Source organism: Bos taurus, chromosome 3 (genome assembly GCF_002263795.3).
Source record: "Bos taurus isolate L1 Dominette 01449 registration number 42190680 breed Hereford chromosome 3, ARS-UCD2.0, whole genome shotgun sequence".
Lineage (NCBI taxonomy): Eukaryota > Metazoa > Chordata > Mammalia > Artiodactyla > Bovidae > Bos > Bos taurus.
Window position 1 is genome coordinate 95,857,084 of NC_037330.1, and position 14,254 is coordinate 95,871,337.

Here is a 14,254-nt window from a genome sequence, read left to right on the forward strand (position 1 = left end):
CAGATTTTGATTCAAGTGTGGAGGCACCTCTTGTCATCACCTCCCCAGTCTTCCTTCTAATGGAGGAAAAAAAAAAAAAGTACTGAAAAAGGAACAATTTTCCTCTCTGAAAAAAGAGAAAATCATTCATCCAACAACTGCTAACAAATAAGAATATCCAGTACAGCTGAGTCCACTACGTGTCAGACACTGAGGAGTTTACTTCACTTGTGTTACTGAAGCCTCACGATGCTCCCGTGAAAGCCTTAGTTCTACTCCTATGTGACAAAAAGGAGGAGATGTGACAAAAGCAGGACTCCAGCCCAGGTTCGCTTCCACACTGGCAGCCCTGCTCAGCCAGGCCTTGTGACCAAAGGTGCCGAGGATGAGTGAAAGGTGGTGCTCGAGTCTTGCCCAGCAGTGAGGCACAGTGTGGCCCCTCCTGAGGGGTGAAGGGGGGTTCTAGGTGCACAGAAAGGAGTGAAGAAACCCCCAAGAGAAGAGGCTCCAACACCTTCCTCCACCCATCCCCATGGGATCAGTTCAGAGAAATGCGGGTAAAGAAAGTGGCCTCAACTCCTCCAAGTTGCCAACCAGTCTCTTCTGTAGATGCAAAGAACAGCTCGCTTCCCCTACCCCGCACCCAGCTGTATGAGCCTGGAAAAGTCACTTCCCCTCTCAGGTTCCTCTGATACGACATGATGTAGATTGCTTCAGAGAGGGGAGAGGGGCATGCAGAGGCACTTGGAGAGCTTGCAGGGTCACACTGTGCCTACTGTGCCTCTGGCAAGGACAGTAAGGGATCCAAGGGGCTGGGTACTAGAGCATCAGTAGAAATTTCCAGGTAACTTACTGGCCTGGGCCTAGGAACCTGGAAGGGGGGGGCGGGGTTGGTGGTCTGTACCTAGTTATCACCTCAAGCCTAGAGTCTGAACCACCCACTGGGGCACAAAGGCCTATTTGTGAGCCAGCTCCCTGACCCCAACCTTGCCACCACCGCGGCCAGGAAAGAGAGCTAACATGTTGGGCTCCAAGCCAACCAATTTCGGGTCCTGAGCCAGTCATGCAGCTTGGAACTCACCCACCATACACAGTTTAAAGACTAGGGCGGTCCTAGCGCAAAAGAAGGGGTGGAGGGAATGGGCGGTGGGGCTGCGGGGGGTGGAAGTTAGAGTAGCAGAACTCTTTTATCTGAGGGAAAGAGGCCCAGGGTGGGGGCTGGGGCTGCCAGTGAGGATGGGTTAGGTCTCATCCCTCCAAGCCCCATCCCTCCCTCATATCTTCATTTTGGTCAGTGACCTGGGGATTACAGTCTGGGTGCATACACCAGCTAACACGCGTTCCTCCACGCATTTCTGAAGTGGAGTCAGAACTCAGATTCAGGCGAGAACCTAGCCCTAATGCTCATCCTCTTCGAATTCTCTTCCCCTGAAATTCGGTAGCCTGGCTACTGCCCTCCTCCATGTAGTCTGATTTCAGGGTGGCCAGGAGGTGAGCCCAGCATGGGTCACAAAGCGCAGCAGTGGCTTAAGTTTAGATGGCCTGTCGGCCCCCAGGGCTGATTCCCCAATTGCTGTTTCCAAAGGCCGTCTTGGGAGATGGAGACCAGGAGAAGAATGCTCCAGAAGACCACCCTGCAGGTGAACACCATCTCCAAAGTCCCAGGAGGACCTGCAAATCACATGGGCCTCTGCATGGTTTTTTCTGTGCAAAATTGCCTCTCCCTCCCTCCCTTGCTTGGCCTGGTCAATTCCAGGTCCTTCCAAACTCAGCTCCAGGAAACTGTGAGAACTAATTTAAAAGGGGGAGGGGTCAGAAAGGAGACTGGTTTCAAGATAAATATACTATAACCCAGAACTTTCTTGTGCTCCTGTCATAACTAGTTAAGACACTGTAATGAGTGCAAAGATTCCATTCACAACAGCATATAAAATGCCAAAGAATGCTTAAGAAACAGAATTACAGGGGGAAAAAAGCATGACAGAATTTACGAAAGGCTGTAAAAGTTGTGAATAAGTAAAAGTCATTCTGGGTCCTAGATGAAAAAATACCATGTTGTGAAGATGTATAATCTCCCTCAAAGTAATGTCTAAAGGCAGTTGAATCAAATTTCCAAAGGGTTTTAAATTTTTCACTTTCTTTTTGGAACTAGCCTTAAAAATTCGAATGTATTTATTTAGAAGACTATCTTTTCAAAATAACTATGAGAATTTGGGGAGGGAGGGAAGAATCAGGAATCAGAAGGTGACTTGCCCTTTCAAGCATTACAGAACTACAATAATCAAAAGGGTGAGACTAGGGCAAAAGGAAATAGCTCCCTAGATGAGAAAGCGCAGAGAGGACCTGAGTTCACCTGAGAAAGCAGAGTATGGTATTTTGTCAGTGGGGACATGGTGAGTCATTAAGCGGTGCTGTAATAACTGACTAATTATTGGGGGGAAATTAAACCACAAACTTACTTCACATATTCCAATATTAATTTTCAAATTAATTTCAAAAATGTAAATAAATGTAAATTTTAAAGTGCTAATATAAAATATAAGTAAATGCTTTTGGATAGTTGGATTTGAAAAACTCTGTTAAGTATGATCTGCAAATAGAATAAAGAAAAAATGACAGATGTGACTACATGAAAAGTGTTAGTTTTGGTATAACAATAGCAATATAAGATCAATAAAATTGGAGAAATGCAGCATATGTCCAGATAAGAGGATACTGTTGATTTTACTATATAAAGCAATCACAAATTAAGGAAAAGAGAAGCTATCTGTTAGAAAAATAAGTAAAGCTATACACAGATTTTTTTAAACATGAGTGACCAACACATATGGGGAAAACTAAGGAAATGCAAATTACAGTGACAATAAGATCCTCTTTTCCTGCTTGAACTGGAAAAGATGAAAAAGATCAGCAAAATGCACTGCTGTTGAGTGTATCCACTGATACAACTTTTCCTGAGTGCTGACAGGTTGCAATCAAAAACTGAAAAAAGCCTCTGACCCTCTGACTAATCAGTCTTATTTCTAGGAATTTGTCCTAAGAAAATAATTAGGCAAATTCACAAAGGATGTTCACTGTATTTTTTTATTATAGCAAATATTGGGAACAAACTTAAATACCTATTAAAAGGGAATTGGTTAAATACATTAAGGTACATTCATACAATGAAATATTAAGCTATTCTTTAAAAGATTATGTAGATACATTGATTGCTATGAAAAGTACGTATCATATTTGCAAATTTTAAAAAGGAACAACGTGTATTTTTGTAAATGTAGGCACATAGAAATATTTCAGATACACTTTGCTGAAATATCTAAAATGTTTTACTTAACAGAACAGGCAGTAATGTTTCCATTTTGGAAACCTTAGTCTTGCATCAGGGGTCCCTTTCTTCAGAAGGTTCCTCTGACCCTTCTTTGCCCACTCACACCTCAGCCCTGTACTCCCTGTGAGGTCATTGTTAAGTGACTGGGTCCACAGTTGGCCAATGAACTCTTTAAGGGCCCATCACGGTTGACTTATCTCCAGTCCTCAGGCCCAGGCACATACAAGGTGCTCGACATTAATGAAATGAACGATGACCAACGTTCACGTCTCCGTGAATAACCAGCGAGTTGAATAGAATGGAATCGACTGAAAGCCCCCAGGTCTGACCCTACCAGCCCAGAACTGAAGGTGAGAAGAAAAACGCCTGGGAGTGGGAGTCGGATCTGGGTGCCGGTCTTCCTCTGGGCTCAGCAACACTACAACTCCGGGCAAGTCACGTCGCCTCGCTGAACCTTGGAACCTCGGCCGACTCATCCGGAAAGGCGCACGTCACACGTCCCCCAAGGACTGCGGAACAAGCAAGACAGCACACACCAAGCGTTTAGCAGAGTAGCGGTACACAGTAGGCACTCAGAACTAGAAGCAAGTAAGAGGGTGATGAACATCACTCTCTGCGCGTTTGTCCCAGGCTCAGATACGCTCAACAAGAAGGATGTGGAGATGGGAAGCCAGGCGGCAAGGGGCGGCCGCTCCTCCTGGGCACGACCTGCAGAGGCAAGGGCTTGAACCAGAGGAGGGCTGCGGCTGGGGCTCTGCCTTGGGGTTCCGGCCGCGCTCTCCGCGTGGATGCCCTCGTTCCCTCCGCCTGCAGCTAGGTCTCCAATTCACTCCTTCCCTGGGGGAGTTGAGAAAGCCTGGGAAGAGGCCGGTCCTGCGGGCAAGGAACCCAGGGTAAGGGTTCCGAGAGGGGCCTCAGGCCCAGACATCCACCGTGCCCAGCAAGAGCCCGCGCCTGGAATCCGGCAGAACCTGGACTCTGGCTTTCCTGGTACAGCCGAGTTCGAATTCTGCTGTGTCCCGTACTAGTCGTAAGATGTGGGACAAGTCACCTCACCTCTCTGAGTCTGTCTTCTCACCTGTCAAGTGGGATAACAGGACTTGCCTCTCAGAGGCAGAGGGTGGTGTGACTTAACGATCTCATGTGAAGGAAGCACGCGGCGTAGGGCCCCTCGCAGGACGAGCGCCTGAGAAGTCAAGCCCCACGATGGCAGAGGGTCTTTGTGGCTGCAAACCTGTATCTAGGTCTTTGGTTCTGGCCTAGGCCAGATCCGAGGGCTCGACCACGCAAAAATACCATTTTAGGGGCTGGGGACCGAGACTGCAAACCAGGCTGCGCTTCTCCCTGTCCAAATGGGGGTGCACGCGGCAGACAGTCTTAATGAGTTGAACTGGAGGAAGATGTTGTCGTTGTGTGTCTGTGCGTGTACAGGTGTGTGTGTATCCATGCGCAGATCGTATACACAAGAGCGTCTGTAGTTGTACTGGAAACAGCGTGCTTGGGGCGGCCTGCGTAGACTCCTTCTCCCAAAGGCACCTTCCCTCTTCTCCCCGCGCCCCCTTCCCGGTAAGGAGTTTCAGCCAAACTAACGGAATCTGGCGCGGCCAGGGGAAGGGCAGAGACAGGAGGGGCGATTCCGTCCCGAAGCCCCTGATTTGGGGATAATTACTTTTAATGTCAGAAAGATTTAGTTTAATATCATCTCTATTAGGCTGCCGGGAGGGTAATTAAACGGGACGCGCCGCAGCCGGCAAACAGATGGCGTCTTCTCGCTCCGCTGCCGAGGGCAAACAGCGCAAAAGTCAATGCCTCCCGGGTCCCCCATCCTCGTCCCCGGCCCGGCTCCTACTCAGCGCCACCGCGCCCTCCTACAGTCTCCACCCCCGGCATCACCCTGGGCCCCCACCCGGGCCGTCCCTTTGTACCCCACCACTGCCTGGGCGGGGGCGAAGGTTGGGAGCCAGTCTCAGACATGCAAGCAGTAGATTTTCGTTGCTTGGAGCGCTCACCCGGGGCCCCCACACCTTGGCACAGCAGAACTGTGTGTGCAAATGAGTTAGAGCTAAGAGGACATGCGTAAGCGAGTGAATATGTGTGCGATTGTGTGAAGGCGGGCTTTCTGCTCTCCTCACCTCATTTGTCCCAGAGGTCTGACTTTCTCTGCCCAGGGTCTGGCGGCCCGCTGGGGCCTGTAGTAGTGTTAGGTCCGTGCGTGGACTAGCCAGGCACAAGTGCTTATGCTCCGGTCTGGGTGTTTAGTCACCTGGGTGGGAGTCTATGGAGCTCTGGGTGAGAGGTCACACACCGAGTGTATGTCTCAGAATGAGAACATGCTTATGAGAGGGCTGTAAAGTCCATCAAACTTTCAGTAGGGGTCCTCTGGGATGGGAGAGCAGCGTCGGAGATGCATTTAGATCCCCTGGAGAAGGAAATGGCAATCCACTCCAGTCTTCTTTCCTGGGAAATCCCATGGGCAGAAGAGCCTGATGGCCTACATTCCATGGGGTCACAAGAGTTGGACAGGACTAAGCGACTAAACCAGCAGCACCACCTGAGGTGCTCAGGTGTGAGGGTGTGTCCAAGACTTGTGCAGAATGAGGTCACACGTGCAGATTGTATGTCCAGCTGTGAAGCCACACTGCGGCGTGCGTAAGGGGCATACCCCCTAATGCCTCAACCTGAGCATGCTTTCCCCACCCTTGGCGGCCAGGTCCAATGACCCCCTTCCGGTCTGCTCCCCTCTGAGAGCACAGTTCAAATCAGGACTAGCCCGAAGTGGCCTATGGAGGTGTGAGTACAGCCACCTCGTCGGAGGACGGTTACTCTGACTCCTTCCATGACACATGCACTCACATGAGCATAGGGGGACATCAGAACCTCAGGGACATCAAAAGAAAAGGTTCTGGTCCCGGACCTATTGGGTTGTGAATGCGAGGAGAAAGGCCAGGCTCTAGGGAGGCTGGGTTCCTCTGGTTGAGCAGGGCTCCAGGCTGTGTCCTCTCCCCGTCTTAAGGAAATGAGATTCCTTCTACACCAGCGGGATAAAATACGGGGACCCCAAACCTTGTGGCTTGACCCTTGGATGCCGCAGGATCACTGGGATGGGAGTAGAGGGAATCTCATAGCGGCTTGGCCTTAACGCCCACCCCCGCCTGCGCCTCCCAAACTAGGCGGACGTCTATACTTCTTTTCGTTTGGGGTTTAAAATGACTAGAAAACTTTATCCAAGGGAGCTCTGGGAGGCGCCTGGCCCCCGGCGCCACATTCTCTTCTCTCTCCTCCAGCCACCCGCCCTCCCACCCCGCCCCCGCTAGGGTGCAGTTAAGGCATAGATTTCCTTAACCTCATAACCTTGTCAAGGTGCTGGAAGGTGGGGGTCTGGGTCCTACGTCCCTGAAGAACTGTTATTCCAGACTCACTCCCTTACCCTCACTCAGAGCGGGAGACCCAACGGGGGCTGACACTTTTCTCTCTCAGGCTCCAGCGAATGGAATATGCTAGGGGCGAACAGCCCGGTTTCTATCATTATCGAAGACGGTCAAGGTCTGAGCATGTCGCGTGCGGGCCTGGTCAACTTTCTGGAAGCAATCTCCCCGTACGTGCCAGGCGCTTCCTCGAACCAGCCCCTCCCCTGCCGGGGTCCCCGGCTTGGCTTCGCTGAGGAACTTGCGCGATGTTCTCTGGCACGCGGCGGCAACCCCGCTTGTCTAGCCTTCCCACCCCAGCTGCCCAGCCCCGGGCTCAGAGGCGGCTGCGCTGGCAGCAGTTGACCTTCCAGGTGGGAAGGGCTGCGTCCGGAGGGCCCCAGCCGAATCTTCGCGCCCAGGACTGCGGACCAGAGCCTGGGGGCCCTGGAAGTTCGAAAAAGCTACGCTGAAAAGCTTGGTCGGGAGTGGAGAGAGAACGACAGGAAATTCATTTTTCTTTGCTCATGAATTAAATGAATTTTCTTTACTTTCGGAGTAAAGAGAAAAGAAAAAGAATGAGAGAGCATTAGAACGAGAAAAAGAAAGAAACGGGAAAGAGTCAGAGCTAGAAAAACCCAAAGCGATCCCGCTCGAGGACCGCGGCATTAATTCCAGATGTTGCCATTCAAAAGGGAAACAAAATCCGAAACCTGTTACCTCAGCGCACCAAGCTGTTCCTCAGAGCCGTGACGTCAGGACGGGAGAGTGTGACCAAAGTTAAAACTACTCTTGGGGGCCCGCGGCGACCTTGTCTCCGGACCGGAAGGACAGACTGATGTGTGTCCTGCGTTGAAGGGGATCTGGGGAGTCGGAGAGGCCACTTTTCATTTTCGTTTAAAAAAGAAAATCAAACTGTTTGTTAACTTAAAACAACGATGAAAATAACCCCACCACCACGGAAAAGGTATCTGGATGTTGCAAAAGCTAGGAAAAGAAAGCGCAAGATGGGGCAGAAGGACGGGGTAGGGGGGCTGGGAGGGGAAAGGCGCAGAGCGCTCTGGCCCGGCGGGCGCCGACAGGAAGCGCAATCTCATTTCTTCTCTCCCGGCCCCCTTCTAAAAACGAAAATCGTTAAGCCACACTTACCCTCCGTGATGCCTATCGTATCAGGACTTTTAAAATAAAGGACCTGCGTTTTAAAGGCGGCAAAGGGGGGAAAAATTGTCTCAACTACCCCAAACGCGTCGGACTTGGGAACAAGCCGAAACGGAGCGGGATAAAGGCAGGAAAAATCATCCTGGCATTTATGCCATGAGCACCCTCCCTTCTCCACCCTCGTGCTCCCATTCCACCCCCACCCCGGCCGCGGTAATTGAATTGTCACCTGCCCCCATCCCGCCCCCAGCCGCCAGGGCTACTTGGGAATGTCGGCCTTGCCAAGCGCCGCTAGCCAGTGAGAGCGGCGCAGCAGAGCCCGCGCCCCAGAAACCGAAGGGTTACACACGTCTACGTAGAGGCGCACCGGACACGGTAATTAGGCGCAATTCACACGCTCTCAGGCACACGGAAACTACTTGTCACGGTATTTTCAACGCTCCTCCTTGCCCACTTTTTTCCACTCCTTCCCTGGCGCGCCCCCTCCCCTCCCCGAGGCGCTCAGAGAAGCTTTTGGAGTTTCGAATCTTTCGGACACTGTAGAATGCGGGGCTCCCCGGACGCGGGCCCGGCCAATCAGAGCGCCGTCTGCCTCCCCTGGCCAATGGCAGGCGCCACATTGTTGTCCAATTCTGTCTAATGGAGCCCTAAGGAGCAACAATAGAGCGGGCGAGCGGCTCATTGAGAGTCTGGCAGCGCCGGGCAACTGGGGCCCGGCTGTGCGCAGCGTCCGGCGCGCTCAGCGAAGGGACGCGGCGAGGGCCGGGTCGCGGGTTCCAGCCAGTCGATCCCTAAACGGTCCCCCGGCTCCGATTTCCGACGAAAGGGTTGAACTGCGCAGCGTTCAGAGGGGGTCCGGAAGTTCGGACATGGTGACTGAAGGAGGGTGACGTGGTCAGATCAGGGGCCGGGGGCAAGGGGAAGAGGCCGAGAGCACCAGCGTCGCGGGCGGAGCTGGGAGGCGCGCGCAGCGCCCGCGGAGGAGGATCCCCGAGCCCAAGGCAGGTAGTTGAGGGCCTCAGGGAGGGCGGGGGGACGCGGCCCGGCCTTCCGCCCCTGTTGACGAAGCCCGGGCCACTCTGGCTTTAGGGACTGCGCGGCTCGAGGGGCCTGAGGGAAGAGGCAGCGCTCACAGGAACGGGGTCCAGAATTCTTGCGCGGAGACACCAGGACCCGGTCCTGGGCTCAGGCCGGGAACCCGGGACCCAGAGGAGGCCGCGGCGGAAGCTTAAGAGTTGGGCCTCCTTGGGCCTTCAGAGGCCAAGGCGCAGGGGGGACTCCTGTGTTCTCCGAGACCCCGTTCCAGAGGCGACTCCCAACGCCTCGGACCTACCAGCTTGGGCCGTTCAAGTCCCACTAACCCAACTCCGAGACCAGAACTTGGGAAATCTGCTCCCGAGTGGGGTCCCGCGGGGCGCCAGGATGGGGAGGGCGTGTCTGACGACTAGGATCCCTAAACCAGGAGGGGAGGGGAAGGCTGGGTGAGTAGCTCAGCGAAAAGGCTCTCTCTTCTGCAGTGCCTAACTTCTGCAAGATACTTTTTCCTCCCCGACTACTCCAGACTACAAGGCTAAAAACTTGTAGTTTTTACTCGTTTCCCAGCCCAGCCTATGCCTGAGGGTTCTTTTTTTCATGCACACACCTCTCTCCCAGACCTCGTCCCAGACCCCAGTATCATCTGTTTCTCGCTGTTTTTTTCGCCTCTCATGCTAACCTTCGGGGTGGGTTTGCCTATTGAAAAGAAATTTCTTGCTCTGAATTTCCTCTTTAGTCCTCATTCCCAGGCCTCCTAAACTCAGCTCCACAACCATTTTCTCTTACTCTCTGGAGGCTCGTACCTTGGAATTTGGAGCCCCCACATTCCCACGGGTCCCTGGGCCCCTGGGCCTAATTTTGCCCCTGAGTTTGTTTCCTCGCCTTCACTCCACTTCCTAGAGCTTTTTTTTTTTTTTTCCTATTCTTGATTTTTTTTCCTCTCTCATTCACCTCTCACCAGAGAAAACTGTTCCAGCCCCACCAGCTGATCTCCATGCTTTAGTACCTCCCTCCTCGTCACCCTTCTACAAAACCGAACGTTTCGCTCCGGATTTCCCCGTTTTGGTCTTGGCATCAGTCTAATTGTTGGGTCAAATTTTTCTCTAATCCGAGTCCCATCAAACATTCTTCTCTACCCGACTAACCTCAGTTATGCTAAAGTTTGGGGGTATTAAAAAGAAAAAGAACCCACGTTACACTCATCTGAACCAGTGACTTTCAAACTTTTTTCCCCAGCGGAACCACTGATTCAATTGAAATCTACACACAGTGCATAAATGAGTTATAAGAAGAACTCTGAAGGGAGTGGGGTGAAGGAGCTGGGCATTTACAAGGAGGCTCCAAAGCAACTCCTCCCAGCAATCTGGTAACTGTTAGCCAAACTCTCCGCTGCCGATATGCCCCTCTCTAAACCTGGATTCCTCAAGGGTGCGCTTTAGCTTAGTGCACCATGCGCTCCTCACCGCAAGTTTCTCCTCTCTTCCCACGGTCTTACACGCCAGGTCCTGCCATGGAGCTGCGCTCTGAGCTGCCCAGCGTACCCGGCGCGGCGACGGCGGCGGCGACAGCGACGGGGCCGCCCGTGGCTTCGGTGGCGTCGGTGGCAGCGGCGGCGGCGGCGGCCGCTTCGCTACCGGTGAGCGTGGCGGGCGGCTTGCTACGGGCGCCGCCGCTGCTGTTGCGGGCTGCGGAGAAGTACCCGCGGACGCCCAAATGCGCGCGCTGCCGCAACCACGGCGTGGTGTCTGCGCTCAAGGGCCACAAGCGCTACTGCCGCTGGAAGGACTGCCTGTGCGCCAAGTGCACGCTCATCGCCGAGCGCCAGCGCGTCATGGCGGCGCAGGTGGCGCTGCGCAGGCAACAGGCGCAGGAAGAGAACGAGGCGCGCGAGTTACAGCTGCTCTACGGCACCGCCGAGGGCCTGGCGCTGGCCGCCGCCAATGGCATCATCCCGCCGCGACCGGCCTATGAGGTCTTTGGCTCTGTGTGCGCAGCCGACGGCGGGGGGCCGGGAGCAGGAGCGCCCGCGGGGACCGGGGGCGGCGCCGCGGGCGCGGGGAGCTCAGGTGAGGAGAGGGGAGCAGGGACGGGTCCAGGGGTGCGAGGCCTTAGGGACTTAATCTCGATACTGAAAGAGTAGAATCCCGTTCTCCAAATGCCCCAACTGCTGGAGTTGGCCGCGCACCCAACTGCTAATTTGGGCCATAAACACACAAAACTCTCCTTTCTCCCCTTTCTGAAGCATTTGCACTTTATTCCTTTCTCCCACCGCAGGCCCCAAAGTAAAGGTTTTAATCTTATCGCCTCTACCCAAACGCAGGGATGTCCCAGCTTCCTTGATTAGTTCACTGGGTCATCTCCCAAGCGCGAAAACCCACGCGTTTTATCTTTTCCTTCTTTCAGCGCTTCTCCACATGCCGCAGATTCCCCACCCCACCCCAACCCCCCCCACCCCCGCCCTCGCCCCTCTGCTTCCCAACTCTCTTCAGAAATCCCACTGTCTCCAAATCTCCTCCCCCGCCCCTCTTGTTTTTCTCTAGTATTGAAGACACTGAATTCCTTTTAAACCCCTCAGTTCCCCGGGCGAGATTCCTTTTCTTCTGTTCCCAGTGTTCCCTGATCAACCGCTCTGCTCCTTTTTTCCAGCTTCTTTCCCCACTCGTCTCCCTTTTCTCAGAGTATGCGCTCTCTCCCTTCTCTCAATCTCCTTTCCTCTTCCCCCTCTAGCCCCTGCCCTACTCTTTTTGAGACTCCTTAGGCTGTTTTGGTAGGGCTGGGAATTAGGCCGGGGTGCGGGGCGGGGGTGGGGGTGGGTGGGGGGGGTGGGGTGGCGGGTGAGGGGGGCGGATTGTCTCAGCTTCCAGCTTGGGAGGGAAGAACTTCTTAGCTCTTGATTTTGGAAAGGATGGATTAAAACAGAGGCTCTACTTTTGCCTGTAGAGAGGCTTGAATCTTATAAACGCCCAAGGTACCCTCCCTTACAGGCTGTGCTGCCCAGGGCCAGAGAACACCCGAGGCTGGCTTGGCTCTTGGAATCACAGGGATAGAGTGAGGCCTTCTATACAGCGTGGTGGTACAGGTGCGAGTTGTGTTGGCTACTTTTTGAACTCTGGGTCAGGCCACTTCTCCAGAGCAGAGCAAGACTAGGAAGAGTGAAGATGTTGGGCACAGTCGTAGGAAGAGGGTCACTGGACATTGAGTTGACAGGGCATAGGTGGCTGGAGTTCTGGGTACAGAAAGACTGCTCTGACAGCCTGGAAAGAGAGCTAGGGCTATAGGAGTTCAGAGGGGAAGGACCGCTGGAGCAAAAAGACGGGCTTTGGAGCCCAGTGAATGAGGGTTGTGGGGCTCAGAGGAAAAGGAAGCTGAGATCCGAAGGGCTCAGGTGCCACAGGGTGCGGTCATTTCCGTGCTAACCCCTCCTTACGTACCCCTTTCTCCCCTCCTAGAGCCAAGTTACAGAAGTTTGACTTGTTCCCCAAGACGCTGCTTCAGGCAGGCCGCCCAGGCAGCCCGCAACCGCAGCCGGGAAAGCCCTTATCACCCGACGGCGCGGACTCGGGTCCTGGGACATCGTCCCCAGAGGTGCGGCCAGGCTCGGGCTCGGAGAACGGCGACGGCGAGTCCTTTTCGGGGTCACCCCTGGCTCGGGCCTCCAAGGAGGCAGGTGGCAGCTGCCCAGGCAGTGCTGGCCCCGGAGGTGGCGGCGAGGAGGACAGCCCGGGATCCGCCAGCCCTTTGGGTTCAGAATCCGGTTCTGAGGCCGACAAAGAAGAGGCGGAGGCCTCGCCTGCGCCAGGGCTGGGCGGGGGCCCGGGTCCACGGCAGCGGACGCCGCTGGACATCTTGACGCGCGTCTTCCCGGGCCACAGGCGGGGCGTCCTGGAGCTGGTGTTGCAGGGCTGCGGCGGCGACGTGGTGCAGGCCATCGAGCAGGTGCTCAACCACCACCGCGGGGGCCTGGCGGCCGGCCTCGGCCCCACCGTACCCCCAGACAAGGCCGCAGTGGGGGCGGTAGGCGCCGCGGACGACGCGTGGCCAGGCCGCGTGGACGCCGCGGCCGCCGGGGGCCCGGGGCTCCCCGCGCCGCTGCAGGCGGGCCCCGCTGCACCTCCGCACCACAGACCTTTGCTGGCCGGCGCCATGGCGCCCGGGGCTCTGGGCTCGTTGAGCAGTCGCTCGGCCTTCTCGCCACTGCAGCCCAACGCCAGTCACTTCGGCGCCGACGCCGGCGCCTACCCGCTGGGCGCGCCGCTCGGCCTCAGCCCCCTGCGCCTGGCCTACTCGGCGGCGGCGGCGCACAGCCGCGGCCTGGCCTTCATGGCTCCCTACTCCACCGCTGGCCTGGTGCCCACCCTTGGCTTCCGGCCGCCCATGGACTACGCCTTCAGCGATCTCATGCGCGACCGCTCGGCCGCCGCCGCTGCTGTGCACAAGGAGCCGACCTACGGCGGCGGCCTGTACGGGCCCATGGTCAACGGCGCCCCTGAGAAGCAGTAGGGCGAGCAGCCCCGAGCCTGTCGGCCCCCAAACAGGGACTCCAGCCTGGTTCCCGCAGGCCGCCGGCCAGGCCTCGCCTGGTGCGCTCTCTGCGCCCCAGCTGGGGTCCTCTCGCTCCATGGTGGTTTTCAGTTTTGTTTTGGACAGTGGGTGGGGAGAGCCGAGCAGAGAGGAGCAGCTTCGGGTGCAAATGTTCTCGGAGGGGATGCGCCGCCCAGATCCTCGACCCCAACCTCCTCATCAAGGCTCCCCAGCCCTTCGAAAGGCCAGGAATTCTTGAGAATTCAGAGGCTGCAGCCGCCGGGCCAGCTCCTGCCTCTCCTGTCTCTATGCTTGTCCCACCTGCCCACGCTCGCAAATGGATGGCAGGATAGTCTGTCTTATGTGTCTCCCCTTTCCTTAAAAAAGTTTAAATATTCTAACAAATATAAATTTAGGATGTATAAATCTCTTGGCACTGAGTTGAGTCTTTGGGACACACATATATATCGATACCAATTGTAAAAAAAAAAAAAAAATTCTAAGGTGCACTTTCCTCGTTGCGGTATTTGTCGCTCTCTTTGTTGCTTATGCCGATAAGCATGGGTTTCCTTGGTGCAGTGTGAGTTTTTATATATGTATAAATCTCTATATAAACTATACATATATATACAAGCCAGTGTATAATGTTATAAAATGGAATTCTAAGTTATTGTAATCTGTAGGTGACCTCGGTATTAACGTGAAAAATATTCAAAAACAAGCAAAAAAAAGGACAAAACGGAAAAAATTAGACTATGCGCTCTTTGTACTTATCAGGTTTTATAGATGAAATATATCGTAAACTCGAGACGAATCCTGCCCACCCGCC

The 14,254-nt window shown here is 54.6% G+C and overlaps 1 protein-coding gene across 1 annotated transcript; it reads left to right on the forward strand.

Moving 5' to 3' along the window:
* Nucleotides 1-8,825: 8,825 nt before the first annotated feature.
* Nucleotides 8,826-13,905, forward strand: DMRTA2 (DMRT like family A2). Its single transcript, NM_001103281.3, is given in 4 exon segments — nucleotides 8,826-8,874; nucleotides 10,407-10,970; nucleotides 12,354-12,356; nucleotides 12,359-13,905. Coding segments are annotated over 3 exon segments (1,605 nt in total). The 5' UTR covers nucleotides 8,826-8,874; nucleotides 10,407-10,414; the 3' UTR covers nucleotides 13,405-13,905.
* The last annotated feature ends 349 nt before the right edge of the window (nucleotides 13,906-14,254 follow it).